The 17,551-nt window shown below is 37.5% G+C and overlaps 1 protein-coding gene across 1 annotated transcript in view; it reads right to left on the minus strand.

Annotated features, from left to right (window-relative positions):
• Nucleotides 1-17,551, minus strand: part of TYR (tyrosinase) — a 68,672-nt gene that overhangs the window by 22,240 nt on the left and 28,881 nt on the right. The window contains exon 3 of the mRNA XM_006759763.2: nt 14,885-15,032. Within this exon, the coding sequence (XP_006759826.1) occupies nt 14,885-15,032 (148 nt within the window). The remainder of the gene's footprint in view (nt 1-14,884; nt 15,033-17,551) is intronic.

Here is a 17,551-nt window from a genome sequence, read left to right on the forward strand (position 1 = left end):
GGCAAACGTGTCACAGTAATCCATTCATCCATCGCTCAGCATCTACTGGTCAGCCCCCTCATTCTTTCAGTTTCCTTTTTCACTTTTTATTTCTCTATTTAACCTGTTATTGTATTAAATTCTCTCCATTAAAATGAATGCCATTATTTCTATTTTCTCTCATGGAATCCTGATTAACAGAGAATACACACACACACACACACACACATCCTTATTGTTTTTTATAATAAACTATAAAAAATTAAGTTTTTCTTGGCTAATTGGTGATAAGTTAATATTTTACAAGATAAGAAAAATTTTACATATAAAATTAAGAAAAACCCAGCCAGTAATTATATTTAGATTTCACACATTTTACACCTGAAACATATATTCACATACTCAAATTGTACCAAACATACCTGTAAGTTTCCCAATAACAGAAGCATACATCTGCTTTTAAACTCAAATGAAAAATTACACATGTCCTACAAAATAGCCAAATTTGAAAAAGTATATAAATATTCAGCATGCGGAGAGTGTATAAATTGTGGTGGTATAGAAAGTTCCTAATTTTTACTAAGAAATTTCCAAAATAATTACATATTTAAATAATTAAAGTAAATCTTTACAAATGGGTAATAAATGCCAAAAAGGCATATTTTAAAATGGATTGATTGAAATTACCTGAAAGAAAAAAAAACAGCCATAACACACCTACATACCTGAATGCACAAGCAAAATTTTGAGTGTTCAGTACCTATAAGTGAAGATTTTGATCACTGGCTTTCTTACTCATATTGCATCCTGATGACATAACAATCTATGAATATTAGTTTTGAGCCATATGTGTCAGTTGCAGATGCCAAAGATCAGAATACAAGTAAAATATTACTATTCAGTAGGATTTTCATTTCTCGTCTGCCTCCACATGGGCTCATTGACTGCCTAAGAAGGGAATCACAGCTCTCCCAGGTGAATCCCATGATAATAATAATGCACCAGGAGAATTATTCTGAGTGCTAACACTAACTTGTGAACTTTGATTCCTACACTAACACCAGCCCTACTGAGCGGCTCCTCTGACAACAGCCCTGAGTCGGCATCTGAACACACTGTCACGTCTTGGCTTCATCAGTTGCTCTCAGGATCCATTCCTCGCTCCCTATTCTTTGCCCCAAGGATTTTGCTTGATTACTTCCATCTTGACACCTACCACAGACACTGGTATTGCCTTCACTTTGTGACTGAGAAGAGAGGAGAAAATTAATACTTGTCAGCAATCAGTCTGCTTCTGCTTAAGAGGTAGAAATCTTGCTAGAGACCATCTTTCCAATTTAACAGTAAGAAAAAATTTGCAGTTTGAAAAATCACATTTTTGCTTCATCGGAGAGCTAGCTAGAGTCACAGGGAAATGAGGTAAACAGACTCTGATGGGTGGCAAGACATGTTGAGGAAAGCCAGGATAGGTGACCTGTTTCAACTTTGGCAGAATATGAAAGGAAAGAGAAAAAGCCATAAAATTGGATCAGAGGGAAACTAGTTTTAACCAATTAATTAAGCTACCTGTGGGCTGTGGAACTGTTTAGAATTCCTAGGAATCTAAGACCCAGAATACACAACCCTTTACCCACCCTTTTCCATTGGCCTTTACTGAAAGTCCACGGGAAAGAACAGGAGGCAAAAGAGAGGACACGTGGGCCTGCCCAGGTTTGAAGGTTAAGGGCACGTGCGTTTGTGCTCTGGGCTCCATGAGTGCAGGCTGTTCATTGGCTGCTAGTGAGGGAGAGGCAGAAAACTGCTCAGATCACAGATCAATATATATATATTGATTTCAGAGAGGAAAGGAGAGGGAGAGAGAGGTGGAAACATCAACGATAAGAATCATTGGTTGGCTGCCTCCTGCACGCCCCCTACTGGGGACCAAGCCCGCAACCCAAGCATATGCCCTTGACCAAAATTGAACCTGCGACCCATCAGTCCGCAGGTCTACACACTATCCACTGAGCCAAGCCAGCTAAGGCTTTTGTTTTGATATAAAGAAAAAATATCAGCTGCTAGGAAATGGGAGGAAACATTTGCACCTACATCCCAGTTCCTGCCCTGTTTCCAGGCAAAGATTAGCTGCCCCTGGGAGGGAGCTAAGCATTCTGCCACCGAACTCCAAGCTGAGCTGACAGACACTAGGCAAAACCCATAATATGAATCTTGAAACTTGTTCTGCTTGTCTTTTTCTCTCTGAGATTAATGGGGCTTTGCTGGTGCTTTTCTAAAGGGAGAAGTGCTTTAAAAAATACACTTTCCCCCCCCCTTTGATCAATATATAGGTATCTTTCTCCTGATGGATTGCTTTGTATAAGGATATGGCTACAGAAAACCCCTTTCATTGCTACCATTTTTGACATTTTTGAGTTTAATAATCTGTCTTTTCTAAGTTTCCAACAGATTCTCATCCACGTTGTTATTTCTAGATTATTGTGACATTTTGTACTTGACAACAGTTATCTTGGGCCTTCTTAACTCCAGGGTAGAAATAACATTTGTATCATGAATCCTTGATTTTCTCTGTTCTCTGCTTTGCCAATCCTATAAGCAGAAAATTTTATATATGTATATTTTCAGAAATCCTTATATAACCTAAAGAATCTTAATAAAGAAAGTCATATAATAAAAAGACATTGTATAAATAATTTGACCAATGAGCATTTCCTATGGATATAGCATTTCCATGGATATTTTATATATCATCATTATTTGATTAGTTTTCTGTTGAGGAAAATATGGAAAAATTTACCCTACAGAATAATCTTTTAGAATTGAAGCCATATAGATTCTTCAAGGCTTTCTAAAGCATTTCAATGTACTTCACTTTTAATGTTTCTTTTTTCTCTCTCATTTCTTAAACAAATTTCCATTAAGTTAAAATTCAGTCAGGTATCTCTTATTGTTAAAGAGGCCATTCTAAAACTCTTTTTCTTAATTATTCTTCCTTTCAAACAAGTTGCTGTCCTATCTCTCAGTTGTATTTTGTCATCCCAATTTTAAAAGCTTAGTCTAATTTGATATTTTTCAATTCTTATTCTATATCTGTCCTACTACAGTTTGAATTATTTTCACCACGTATTATGGGCTGAATTGTGCTTTATAGACCCTACCCCAAATTCATGTGTTGAGCTATGGCTGGTTAGTGGTTAGAGTATTGGACCATGCACTGAAAGGTCAAAGGTTTGATTCCCGGTTCAGGGCACCTACCTGGGTTGCAGGTTCTATCGCTGGCCCCAGTTGGGGTATGTGCGGGAGGCAACCAATCTCTCTCTCCCCTCCCACTCTCCCTCCCTCCCACCCTCTAATAAATCAATGGGAAATATATCCTTGGGTGAGGATTAAGGAAAAATAAAATATTCATATGTCTAAGTCCAGATCCACAGGACCTCACCATATGACTATGTGAACAGTGTCTTTAAAGAGGTGATTGAGAATGAGGTCATTAGGGTGGGCTGCGACCTAATAAGAAGAGGAAGTTAAGACTCAGACACATGCAGCGGGAAGACCATATGAAGACACTGGGAGAAGATGGTCATGTACAAGCCAAGGAGAAAGAAACTAACCTTGGCAATACCTTGATTTTGTACTTCTAGCCTCAAGATTTCTGAAAAAAATTCTGTTTATACCACAGAGTCCTAGGTAGTTTGTTATGGCAGCCCTGGAAGGCTAATATACCACTCCACAGATAATGTTTCCAATGTGATTACCAGTGACCTCCTAGTTGGCATAACAATATAACTCAAAGATGGGGACTTTCAATTAATGTTGGTCAGTTAAGATCCTTTTCCAGTCAATGAAGAGCTCTGCAACTTTGAGTAGTTAATCTTTCTGAGCTTTGCTCTTTAAACTTTTAAAAAGGGTGTAAAAAATACTTTTTTTAAATAAAAGATGGTACATATGGAAATGCCTTGCATATATTCAGCAGATAGTAAGTGAAATATCTGATGTTTTATTTATTTCCTATTGTCCAACTAGTATGTTTCTTTAGAGACCACTGCCATGTTGAATGATATAAATACTAGATGATGTATCTAATATTTTTTAAGCTTTCCACAAACTCTTCCTTTCCCATTCATATCCCCTCAGTCAGCCGATCCCATTTACATCTGAAGACCTCCCCTCATATTTTGTTGAGTATATAGAAGTAATCAGATCAGAATGCCCTAATGTTCCTAACACTAAGTTTACAAACATACATATACCCTTTCTATCTTTTGTCTCAGTCCAGGCGTAGAAGAAGGCCCATCTCTAGTTATCACAAAGGCCCACCCCTCCAATGGTCTTAGGACTTAAATATCAAGAGCTTTGCTCTGGCAGATTTTCCCTTTCACCACTGTGTCTCTTCCTTTGTACTCCTTTCAATTCTAATAGCATACAACATTCTTTAATATCCTCTATCCTTAAAGAAATGAAACATTCTGATTCCTCCTTTCATTCCATACCCCCTCTTCTGCTTCCCATTTCTCTGCTTCTTTGCTTGTCAGACCTTTCAAGAGAATTGTTCAGGACCCACTAGCTCTGGCTCCTGATTCTTCCATTCTGCTGAAACTGCTGCTCTCAGGGTCACACCTCCTACCCCCATGTTTTCAGACCCAGTAGGCATTTCCTCTCCCCATTGTATTAATCTCTTAATAGCACTTGATCTATATATTTGTCTTCCTCATGCTAGAAATGTTTTGCCTACACAGCTTTTGTGACTTAATATCTATGTTTTTCCTCTCCCTATTTGGCCAATGATTCTGGTTTGATTCTGTGACTTAGCAGTATCCCCCCATATATATTATTGACTTCAGAGAGGAAGAGAGAGGGAGAGACAGATAGAAACATCAATGATGAGAGACAATCATTGATTGGCTGCCTCCTGCACACCCCCCACTGAGGATTGAGCCCACAACCCAGGCATGTGCTCTGACTGGGAATCAAACAGTGACCTCCTGGTTCATAGCTTAACCACTAAGCTATGCTGGCCAGGATCCTCTTATCCTCTTAATGATGGATGTGCCAGACTGTGGCTTTTTTCTCTATTTATACTTACTCCCCGGGTGACCTCTCTATTCCCATGATGCTATATAATGCCTATAGGCTAACAATTGCAAATGTGTGTCTCTAACCCTGTTCTTTCTTTTGAGTTCCATATTTCAAGATCCAACCAACTACTTGGTAGCTTCTCTTACATATATAATTGCCATATCCAAAAAGGAACCTAATATATTAAAAAGGAAACTCTTGACTCCGTTTTCTTTAATAAATGTGTGACTTGCCTAGTCTTTTCTATTTCAGTAAATAGTCCCATTTTCTTCCCTAATGCTAATGCTCCTAAAACTAGAAATTATCTTTTTTAAAAAATATATTTTTATTGATTCGAGAAAGAGAGAGGGATAGAGGGGGAAAGAGAGAAACATCCATATGAGAGAGAAACAGCGATGGACCACCTCCCGTAAGTCCCCCACCAGGGATGGAGCCCACAATAGGGGCATGTGTTTGGACACCTTTTTTTTCTTTCCTTTTTGACATTAGCTATATTTACATCACTACCTAGTATACTGACACATCCTGTTGGTTTTACCTCTAAAATGTAAAATGACACATGGACTCAATTTTATTCCCAATAGCTCCATTGTCATCCATCTCCTTGAAATCACTATCATCTCTCACTTGAACCATTGCAATAGAGTAATCTGCATCGCTACTAAAGTTCTCACCCCAATAATATATGTATATAGCAGTCAGGATAACTTTAAAAAATGTCATTCTTCTTAAAAGTATTTCAGTACCTGATGAAATGATTTAAACTCTTTCCACTGTACTTAGGCCTCTACTGATTTCTGCTGATCTCTTCAGCCTCATCTTGTACCATGTTCCCTTTGTTTAGCATCTTTAGCTTTGTCTCCTTGAGGAAAGCAAAGCTCCTTACTTCTATGGTCCTTCTGAATTTGTTGTTCTCACTTTCTGAAACACTTCTGAAATTTTTTTTATATATCTGACTTCTTATCATGACCCAGTGTCAAGTTATAGCTCACTTTCTTGGTAAAGTCTGTTATGATGAGCCTATCTAAATTGGAAACTTTCCAAGTAATTCTTTACAAAATACATATTTTATATCAAGCTATAGTACTTAACTGAATTTTGTGCTTATTTCTTTACTTTGTGTTTTTCCTTACTAGAATATAAGAATCTTAATGTCAAGGACCTCAGCTGTCTTATAATTGTGTGCTAAGAACTTTTGCATGTGTTTATATAATTATTCAAACCCACAACTTCAGATAGCTGCTAATATTAGCAGAATTTTATGGCTGAGAAAAGGAAAGCTTAGGGGACAGTAAGCAGCTTGCTGGAGATCATGCAGTGAGATGTAGCAGCCCTGGGATTCAAAATAAGCATGCCTGGTGCTAAAATCTGTGATCTTGATTACATGATTTATTGATTCCCAGTGTCCTGATTTCCAGATTTTTAATTTATTTTAGAGCCTGCTCATCCCTTAAACCTGATATTTGCTGCCATTTCAACAGTTCTGACCTTTGGCTCTCTAATTATGATGATGAGGACCTTCCTATAGTCGTGCTGCTTCTGCCTCCCTTGGTTACATATCCCCTGTCACGTTAAACATTCCATTCTGTCTCTGGGACTTCCTACCTTGTACCACAAGACCTTAACGCATTATTCCCTCTACTTGGCAAAATACTGTGTCCTTGGGCAGCTACCCTCTCTGGGCCCTGATTTCCTTATTTGTAAAATAAGGGGTTTTGATTGGTCTTAATATTCTTTTTCAGATTTAAAAGTTCCACAAACATCGATGACAACTCACGTTTCTTTATCCTCTTTCATTGGGATTTTTAAGTTGTCAATATACTTTAATTTAAGCAACTTAACTTCCCTAATACTAAAACATATTAATCTAGCAAAGAGTTGGGAGATTTTCCACATTGTACAAGGAACATTATTTAGATTAGCATATGGCTTCTTTATCAACTAAGAGAGTACAATTCAATTCCTTTAGATTAATATTTTGTTCCACAAGAAAATAAGTTATCAATTATACAGCACTTTAGTAAGTGTTTAATGAATGTCTCCTTTGTGCTGAGGTCTGTTTTAGGTGCTTGGATCTATGCTAAATATGAGAGATGATCAATACATAGAGCCGGTCTTCATGGAGCTCAAGATTTACTGGGAGAATTAGATAAACCTACAAATAAGTCCAAACAGAACAGATTGGCGGAAGAACTCAATTCAACAATAACAGCAAGAACAAAAACAATTGTGAGACTGTGGATAAGGATGACTATAATGGCATAAATGCTACTTGTTCTAGGGAATTAATTCGCCTGCTTTAGAAAACAAACAGGGAGCATTTTTAAAGTTGGCCACAACCCAACAGTATGAAAAGAAACCAAGAAACAGACAGATTCTCCTCGGCCATCTGTCTGGTTCCTAGAGCAGGCTTGCAGACATTTCTCCGGTTTCTGAGCTCACCCCCTCCCATAACCCTGGGATTTTGGCCTTTCTGAGCAAGCTCAGCCTCGCAATCCCCAGCAGGCAAGCAATCTGCTGTTCGTTCCTGAGGCTGCAGGGACCTGCCTTCTGCCTGGACTGTTTCTGGGCTGCCAACTTGGTAGGCACTTGGCTTGTGGGCATGGGCCAGACAGCCTTAGCAGGATGGCCAGGGGATGCTTGCGGAGCAGAGCAGAGGGGAAGCCTCAGTGGCAAATACAGCCAAGAAGTCATTCCAAAAAATGTAATTAATCTGCAGCGAGGATGACGCAGGCTTGCCATCCCAGGAAATCTTTTGCTTTAGATTCAGACCTCACCGGGATTCCCATGTACTTGAGGGAAAAGCTACAGGACAACCAATGAGGTGCTGTCAATATTGTAGAGCCCTGAGAAAATAGTGAGTGCAGAACAAAAGCATTGTGTACTTTAAAAAGGTTCCTTATACTCAACTCTCTTTATAAGAACTAGTTTACATAAATGCAAACATTTCTCTCTCTAAACCCTTTATGAAGAGCGTGGGTTCATATCCCGACATGTTACTTAACCTCCATGTTTCAGTCCACTCATTCGTGAGATGGGGTTGATAACAACACTTGAATGGTAGGAGGCCCTACGTATTAAATGCTTACAATGCACTTAGCATTTGGTGCATAGTAAACACTCAAATATCAGCTGTGTTTTTAGCATGTTAATTATTGCTTATTTCCTGAAGTTTCTTTTAACCTCATACTTCTGTGCCTCTCTTTCTATAAATTGACTGTTTTTATTATCAGACTTCACAGGTCAAAAATCCTACTCATTCTTCAAAAAGCTGCCAGTCATAAGAGTGTTCCAAACAACAGAAGCTAACAACTGATTACCCATTGAATGTCCCTACAGTGCCAGGTGTGGTGATAGGTGCTGTAGTCACAAGGCTTGGAAAAGACTGCTCTTGGGGTCCTGACTTCCTTGGTGCTCTATTCCTTGCTCCCACATACTCTAGCCTGTTAAACCACTATTACTGCAGAAGTTACATCTTGTTATTTACAGACCTACACTGGGAGGCGTTAGGTAGGGAGGAATAGTATTAGTGACTGCTGCATCCCCATGCCCAATACAGCATACAACACATAGAGGACACTTAATGTTTGTTGAATTAAACGGGTGGGAAACCATTTTTTTCTGCCAAGGGCTATTTGGATATTTATAATGTCACTAGAGGCCCGGTTCACGAAATTCCTGCACTAGGGGTGGGGGTGAGGGGTCCCTCAGCCTGGATTGCAAGAGGGCACAGGCCAGGCCAAGGGACCCCACTGGTGCATGATCAGGGCCAGGGAGGGACGCAGGAGATTGGCCAGCCAGGCAGGGATCTTGGGAAGGCTTCAGGGTGTGTCTGGTCCATCTCACTCAGTCCCGATCGGCTGGACCCCAGCAGCAAGCTAACCTATGGGTTGGAGCATCTGCCTCCTGGTGGTCAGTGCCCGTCATAGTGACTCATCAACAGGTCAACTGTCTGCCCCCGGTGGTCATTGCACGGCATAGTGAGCTGTTGAGTGGCCTTAGCATATCATTAGCATATTACACTTTGATTGGTTGAATGGCCGACTGGATGACCAGACACTTAGCATATTGGGCTTTTATTATATAGGATCCCTGGGCCATAGAAAATTATTAATTTAAAAATTACCCTGCTATATTCGGTCAAATATTTAATTAACTCACCCCTAATGCCTTGGCAGGGCCAGACCAAATGATTTTGCTGGTCTCATATGATGCACAGGCCGAACATTCCTCACCCTTGAAACGGATGAATGACCACAGCATGCAGAGGCCTGCCTGCTTTTGTCCACCTAGGCCCTGTCAAGGAAATGGAAATCTTCCCAAAGCCCCCTTTCTATTGCTTTGACATTTATTTACAGGGTATCATTCAGCACTAATGTTCCCCTTCTTTCTTGAGGAAGCTGTAGCCATAAAAGCTCTTCATTCCCTTGTGAAAACATCAAGCTTTGCTTGAGGGGTCTTGTGCTGTTCCCTTGGTTTAAAGTTTCAAATGCTTCTGTCTTTATCATGGCCCAGATCTGATCTTCTTAGAGAAAAAGAATAAACAAACTCCAACCTATTCTTTTTGTTACATTGATTGCTCCTCAATACTCTCTCCTTGCCAGCAAGTTTTGGTATTATTTTACAACCTTGAGAAGAGCACAGAGTGCCTTGTCAGACCTTAATCTGAATAGTAGAGAAAAATAATTTTAACTATGAATTGGTCTCATCTATTTGTCAGTTACCTATTAATCATAACTAAAAGCATGATTAAGCTGTCACTAAAAAATCTGCCCAAGCCCTGTAATTGTACTAATGCATTCTACTGTCATTTTTTTTCAAAAAACATTACCCAGAGTATTGTAAAGTCCAGAAAGGACTTTGGAGCTTTAGATCAACTCAGTCTTTTTGTAGAGAAAAATACAAAAAGTTAAGAACTCTGAAGCCACGAACAAAAGATTGAATGAAAAGAACCATATAAAAACAACGTCTGAATAGCTAAAAGCATACCCCTAAAACTTTAAAAGATAATTAGGAACTGCAGAAAGTATTGGGAATATTTATGACAAAATGGCCAATGAAGAAAATTATGAAGAGCCTGTACAGCTCAGGAATAAAAAGACACGCAAACCCAATCCAAAATAGTGGGAAATTAAACAGACATTTTAGAAAAAACACATTCTGCAACATACATAGGAAGTAGAGAAATTCAAATGAATATTTTTCTACTTTAGAGAGTAGCAACAATAATTCAAATAAATATTTTTCTACTTCCCAGAGTAGCAAAGATTAACAAGGTGATAGCCCCTGGCACAGGGTCACAGACACATCTTCATTCTCTATTAGTTGTGGGAAGGTAGCTGGAACAATCATTTTGGGAAGACAATTTGGAAATATCTAACAACTTTAAATGTAATAAACACCTTTCAGTTCCAGTGTTGAAAATTTATTCTTTAGCTGAACTCACAAATCAAAATTGTATATACATGTGTATGTGTGTGTATATAAAAAGAGAAACAACTAAAATGCCCCTTAATAAGTGATTACTAAATTATGATGTATCTATACAATGAAATTCTTATTTAAAAACCTGTATTGTTTCAATTAAAGATAGCAATTATAAATATGTTTCATGTTAAGAGCATCATAATATTATAATAAAATGTGTGTTGATTTTGTGGAGCATCTGAAATCTGTTTTAAAATGTCAGTTTATTCCAAAATATGAAAGAGCTAATAAGGGACGCAATTAGGAAAGTGAATTTTATTTGACCTGATTTATAATACTTAAGTTAAAAAAAGTTATAAAATGTGTTAAAAAGTGTTCTCAATTCTGATGGCCTTATTTCCTTGGTTTATTGCTTATTGCCTTTCCCTTCAATATAAAGGATTATTTTTCACTTCTTGTCTGTATTTTAAACAAAACTGGGTGGCAGGTAAAGAAACATGTGTTAGATACTTGGCTGACAAGAACATGGGGTTTTCAGAGCAGCTTGGAAACCAAAGCTCACTGAGAGATGCAAGGGTTTGGGATTCTCCATGTTCAAGGCCTTGTAATCTTTTTAATCTATCAAGTAGGAATAATACTAGAACCTACATTGTAGACTTGTTATGGATTACATGAAACAAAACTTATAAAGAGTTTAGAATACGGCCTAGAACATAGGAAAACTTAAATATATTTTCAATTTTTATGTTAGATCCATGCTCTGATTTTTTTTTAAGTGGCAAAGAGAATTTGGTTTAGTTTATGTAGTTTTGGTCTTTTTGTTTTTGTTGTTGTTGTTATTAGACACTTTTAGTTTCTGTCTTTATTTGCCCAACATGGGTACCTTTTGATGGCAGATTATTTGTCCACTGGGATTTTTATAGCTTTCTCTGCATATGAGCTTTGAGTCTTATTTTCCTGTTTTAAATGCTATGCTTCCATTTTCTTCTTCAGCTCATACTTCCACTTTCTTATTGGTTTTAATGAGTTATGAGTTGTGCTTCCCAACCTTGAATATCCATCCTTATCTTATAAGCCTTCTCTTCTTAAGGGCTCAGCTCATCTATCATTCTTTTTATGTAACTTCCCAAGAATATCTTCCATGACTGTGCAGCAATCATAATATACTACAGTTGTTTACTTAATTATATTCCCATTAGACTGCTTTTTCAGACCAGTGATCCTATCTCATGATTCAGTTTCCTCAGTGCTTAGAGCCATATCGAAAAGTCTAGAGACATGCTGAAATCTTAAAACATGTTCATAGCATTGAATGATTATTACATTTTGCTTTTCAAGAGTTGTGATAATAATTTCTTCAATTACAATCGCTCCTCCGCAGTTCCTTTTGCAGCTATGATAAATGTAATTTGCTAATGTTTTTTAAAATCCTTTATTGATAAGAATTAATTATATGTTTCCTAATTATGTACTAGACAAAAGACTGAGAAAAATGACTATAGTAAATGGCATGGGCCCTGCCATTAAGTAGTTCACAGATTAGTGGGAGAGATAAAACACAAATGCGTAACATAACCAATAAGAACAATGTGAATTATGTGTCCAAAATGAAGGGTAGAGAGAGGAAGTGATGTGAGTTAATAGGAACAGTGGTGTGTTGGCTATTATCTTAATAACCAGCTCTCAGAATAAAAGCCTTGATTTGTAGCATTTGCCAATTTCATTGTATAAATACTCCTACCATAGCTGATTTCAAGCTACAGCTTGAAGTCACTAAAGCAAAGTTGGGAAAAGATGTACATATTAGATCTTGCTAGACTGTGTAAGCTGGTTCCAACACACTTTTAATGGGAGATATGGTTATAGACAGACATGATCTGGGTATACTTAATGTAGGAGGTGAAATTAAAACTAGTCTTGAAGCTTGTATAGAAATTATATAACTCAAGGAAAATATGTTTCAGGTTTGGAATATAGTATAAGCATTGCATGGAGGCAGGGAAGAATGTAAAATATTCAGGCAAATACATTTAGCACATAGTAGGTGCTCAATAAATATATTTGTGACTAATTGAATGGCAGTGAATAGACCTCTGATTGAAGAAATGAGTCTCTGTGAGAAGAGACATGGGAGGCAAGTTCAGATGCCATGGTATTTTGTGGGATCCACAGGTCTTTATCCTTCTTTATAATATTGCTCCTTTTCCCCTCTCCATGCACAGAATCTTCATTAGCTTGGCTGTGCGGTCTCAATGAGACACTACTTTGCTACAGGCTGATTTTTGAGTTATTTTAATAATCACACAGATATCTAATATTAAGATAGGTTTAACCAAGAATTCTGGGAGGACAGAAATTTTTAACTTTCAAAGGTGGCGGAATAGTATCTAAAAGCCTTATATCTACATAATGGCTTTATCTCTGTTAAACAAACATGCTTCCAGATATTGAATTCAGTATATAGCAGTTATATATATATACAATTGGTGGGCTAGCTAAAGGTCAATTTTTTTCCCTTCTCCTATACAATAAAAGGCTAATGTGCAAATTGTTCCTTTGGGTGGGAGTTCAACCAACTGGGATTTCCACCAGTCGCTATGATGGGCCTGCCCTAACTGCCCATGGTTCCTCCCACTGGCCAGAACTGAACCTGATGGGCCCTTCTAACCCCGATTGGGGGAAGGGCCTGCCAGCCAACCACCCACAGCTCCTCCCCCCGGCCAGCCAACTTCCTGGAGTCCCTCCCACTGGGCCGGCCCCCTGATAGGCCTCGATTGCTGGCCAGGCCGAGGGACCCCACTCGTGCATGAATTCGTGCACTGGGCCTCTGGTATGTAAATAAATGCTGCTGCTATCCTCCAATAAAACTTTATTTACAAAGAAGGTAAAAACATAGATTTGACCCATAAACCATAGTTGGTGATTCCTTGCTTAGGGCATCAAGGTATCTAGGAAATCTAGAATTCTTTAAAGTTCATCAGATAACACTAAAGATTAAAAAATGCCCAAAACTCTCCAAGACAGTACAATGTAAAAATGACTCAGTAAAAAGAGTTCAAGCTATCATTTCTGGTAAGATGTTTATTCAACCCTCTCCCTCCCTTCTTTATATATGGGTATGGGTGGTTATAGTATTATATTACTATCATAATTTTGGTGTTTATACACTTTCTTAAAATGTTTTCTGAATAAAACTGGACTTGGGATATTAATGAATTTCTGTAATATTAGAGTGACCATAGAGGCAATAAAAATTTTTCTCATAATCTTCCAGGCTAATGGTCACTTTCTTATTTGATGTTATATCCACATTCCTAGGAACAAGAGTGAGGTGGAAATGGTGATGAGTAAAATTTTAGTTTTCAGTTTCGGTTTCCTTATTTTTACAACAGGAAAAAATAGAAACTGTTATACTTATGAAGGAAATGGCAGCATTATTTTCATGGTAGGTATAAATCTGTGCCTTTAATTCATTAGCAGTTGGGAGAAAAGTACCTTAGAAGGGACAAAGAAAAGAGCCTTACATTTGTCTGTCATAATTTGATGCTTTATTATCTTTTCTCTTCTTGAATTCTAGAAAAAGAGAACTGACCATTCTGTACCTACTTTCTTTTCTGCAATCATGGGAGAAGGTTAATAAGGGAGAGAAAAAAACTATGGGAGAATTAAATCACATTAAACAGGATGGTTGGGCCATAGTGCATCCTGTCTGGAGAACTGCTCATATAATGCTCAGGCCAGTGTTTGAGATCAAAGACTGTATCTGCTTATATGTGAAGGTCTGAGGTTGGAAATGAAGAAATAACAATACATTACCAGAAAGAGAGAGAGAGAAAAAAGCATACGTATATGTGACAAATAGCAGATTAGTGCCCTGTCCAGAAGGTGTCAGATAGGTTTGCACCAGTGCTATGTGCCCACCTTCCTGACTCTACATGCTTTAATCCTAACCACTTCCACCAAAACCTTTAGAAGATGACCATTGGACACTGAAGCCTTTAGACTGCCTGGAATTAGGTAGTACCTGGGAGCTTTACTGCTCCTACCTCATGGCAACCTGTACCAAAGGTTCTTTAATATGGGAATACAAAAGCTCAGTCCCTTTGTCTTAAAGCAAGACAATCTGAGGGGATACTTCATACTCTACCATGATCTGGTTGAGTCTGGGACTTCAACTGAAATTGTACTCTTTCTCCTTCTTACCTGCTTTACTCTTTCTCATACTGGTTGGTCTGTCATAAAACATTTTCATAAAACATTCAAATCCTTAGTTTAAGTTCTGTTTCTGGAAGAACCTGATCTGAGAAAAGAGACCACCATAGCCCCTTAGCTTTTAAGTAACAGCTAACGTCACACTACATTTCACACTAATATGCACACAACTTATAAAGAAGTGTCCACCAACCTGTCAACAAATGAATGGTGAAGAAGGAAAATGGGATCGTTGGCAGATGACGGGACCAGAGACATTGTTCCATTCATATAGATGTGCAAGGCATTGTGCATAGTGCTTTGAGAGGTATTTGATATCCCAGTAACTGGACTAGCAAATCCTGTTGGTAAAAAGAAAATTGGGGGGAAAAAGTTAGTTTACCTTAATGATTGAAAAGTAATTATTTCATTTGTTTTATAATTAGAAGTGAAAGCTTGATTCAAAGTCATAGAATAATAATAAAATTCATTCTGTATTGGGATTCTTTACATTCTGAATACCCAGTGAGTATTTATTTAATAAATCTTCCTGGAATTGATTGGTATTAATCTGGGTACAAAGAACTGTTAATCAGATGAAATAGGTAGAGCCAAATTGTGGTCCTTCCTGTTGCTTCTGCTTATTATTCCTCCTTTAGATACTGAAAAGTAGCAAGACCTTATTAATAATAATCAACATAGTGATTTTCACTTCAGTCTGTAACAATACTTAGAGCACATCGTTTTAGCCTGTTATTTGTCCTTTTGCATACCAGTTCTGGCTACTTTAAATTTTGTTTTCTGGTTTCAGAGAAAATATAACATTTGTGACCTCCCACATCACTATGCATTGTCAACAGTCTGGGGGTATCAGGTCAGATGTCTTTGCTTTGCAAAATACTCATTTCAAAGTTCATCAGAATGCGATTAAATTGTTCCATTCATTGCATCAGGAATACTAATAGTGGGAATAATAATTTTAATAAGAGCTATTATTTTCTGAATTGGGCTAAATGCATTTTTGTGATATATGCCCTCCAATCTACAGCAACCCTATCAATTATAAATTATTATCCCCACTGTAAATAAGAGAAAACCGAAGCTCAGAGAATAGCTGAGTTTCCCAAGGCCACAGAGGTAGTGGTAGAGTTGGGATTTTAACTTATTTCAGTTAAGCTTCAACATTAGAGGTCTTGGTATTTTATATCCTTTCTCACCCACTCACTGGGAAGAGGTCGAGTAAGATATTATTTGAGTCCATTCAGACAAAACATAAAACATAAGCAGAACTCAAGTCAGAAGGAAGTTAAATTCTACACTGGAACCCAGTTGAGGGAATATGGCCAAGGGCGTATTATTGAATTTCAGAATTTAGAAAAATCAAGCAAGCAAAAGCAATATGGTGATGATGGAGGATAGACACAGTAAAGGCACCACAATTTGGACAGGGGAGTTCTAACTACATTTCATGCAATTAGAATTATTTTGTAACCTACCTCTTCATTTTTAAAGGTATAGCTCTTGACTTTTGCATTTCATGCTTTGTGGCCCACAGTATTTCTGCCCCTTCAGCTGGTGACTTATTATCCCCTCCTTTTGAGCTTTTTGAATTCATTCTTAGAGATCATACTAAGCCCTGGCCCCTCAGGAAACTTACTAGTAGCCTAAGGACAGTCACTTCCATCTGAATTCGCATGTCTATGACAACTTTTATGATTGACACTCACTATGTTCAGAAATTTTTCTAAGAGTTTGACATTCATTTACATAACCTTCAGAATGATCCTTCATTAACTCCATTATATAGACTTTAAACAGGGGTTTAGAGAGGTCAAGTAACTTGTCTAAGATTACAAAACAAATAAAAAGCGTGAAGGTTGGAACACAAGCCTGTTTTATTCTAGAGCAGCGATTCTCAACCTGTGGGTCGCGACCCCATTGGCAGTCAAACAACTCTTTGAAAGGGGTCGCCAAAGACCATCCTGCATATCAGATATTTACATTATGATTCATAACAGTAGCAATGAAAATAATTTTATGGTTGGGTCACAACTTGAGGAACTGTATTTAAAGGGCCAGAAGGTTGAGAACCACTGTTCTAGAGCTTAAGCTCTTAAGTGCATGGTTACTGCGTTTACTATGTAGCAATAAATCACATATCATGGAGTGCAAAGTTCCACTGAACAATGATCTTCAAGCTTTTATTCTTGGGTAGCACCAAATGAAAATTTAAAACTATATTTTATATATGCTCTCATGTAATTTTAAGTGGATTCCAAATTGTTTTAATCATAATTATAAATAGTTTTGGAGGCTAAAATTTCAGGAATATAGCAAAAAGTGTAAATTTAAAACTAAGAACTTAATAATCACTTTTAGAAAATGTATCTTATTATCCATTGTTCATATTAAAATAACTTTATTATACTCTGAAATTTTTTTGGGGGGGGTCCTTTTTTCATGTAATTTCATGTTTTACTATTTTCCCACAGAATTGTGCATAAATGTTATGTTATTCTTGAAATATTTTTTAAAAAAACTATTACATCATGCCTGCTAGAGTGACTCAGTGTTTGAGCATTGAGCTATGAACCAGGGAGTTACAATTTGATTCTGGTCAGAGCACATATCCGGGTTGTGGGCTTAATCCCCAGTGTGAGGCATTCAGGAGGCAGCTAATCAATGATTATTTCTCATCATTGATATTTCTCTCTCTCCCTCTCCCTTCCTCTCTGAAATCAATAAAAAAAAAATGTATTTTTTTTTTATAAAGAACAAAAATACATTGTTAGGCTCAGAAGTTGCATTTCTAAGAATCTACACTAAGGAAATTCTATACTTGCACTACAGGATTGAAAAGTTATAGGAAAGTGGATTTTGA

The sequence above is a fragment of the Myotis davidii genome, unplaced genomic scaffold, assembly GCF_000327345.1.
Source record: "Myotis davidii unplaced genomic scaffold, ASM32734v1 scaffold657, whole genome shotgun sequence".
Taxonomy (NCBI): domain Eukaryota; kingdom Metazoa; phylum Chordata; class Mammalia; order Chiroptera; family Vespertilionidae; genus Myotis; species Myotis davidii.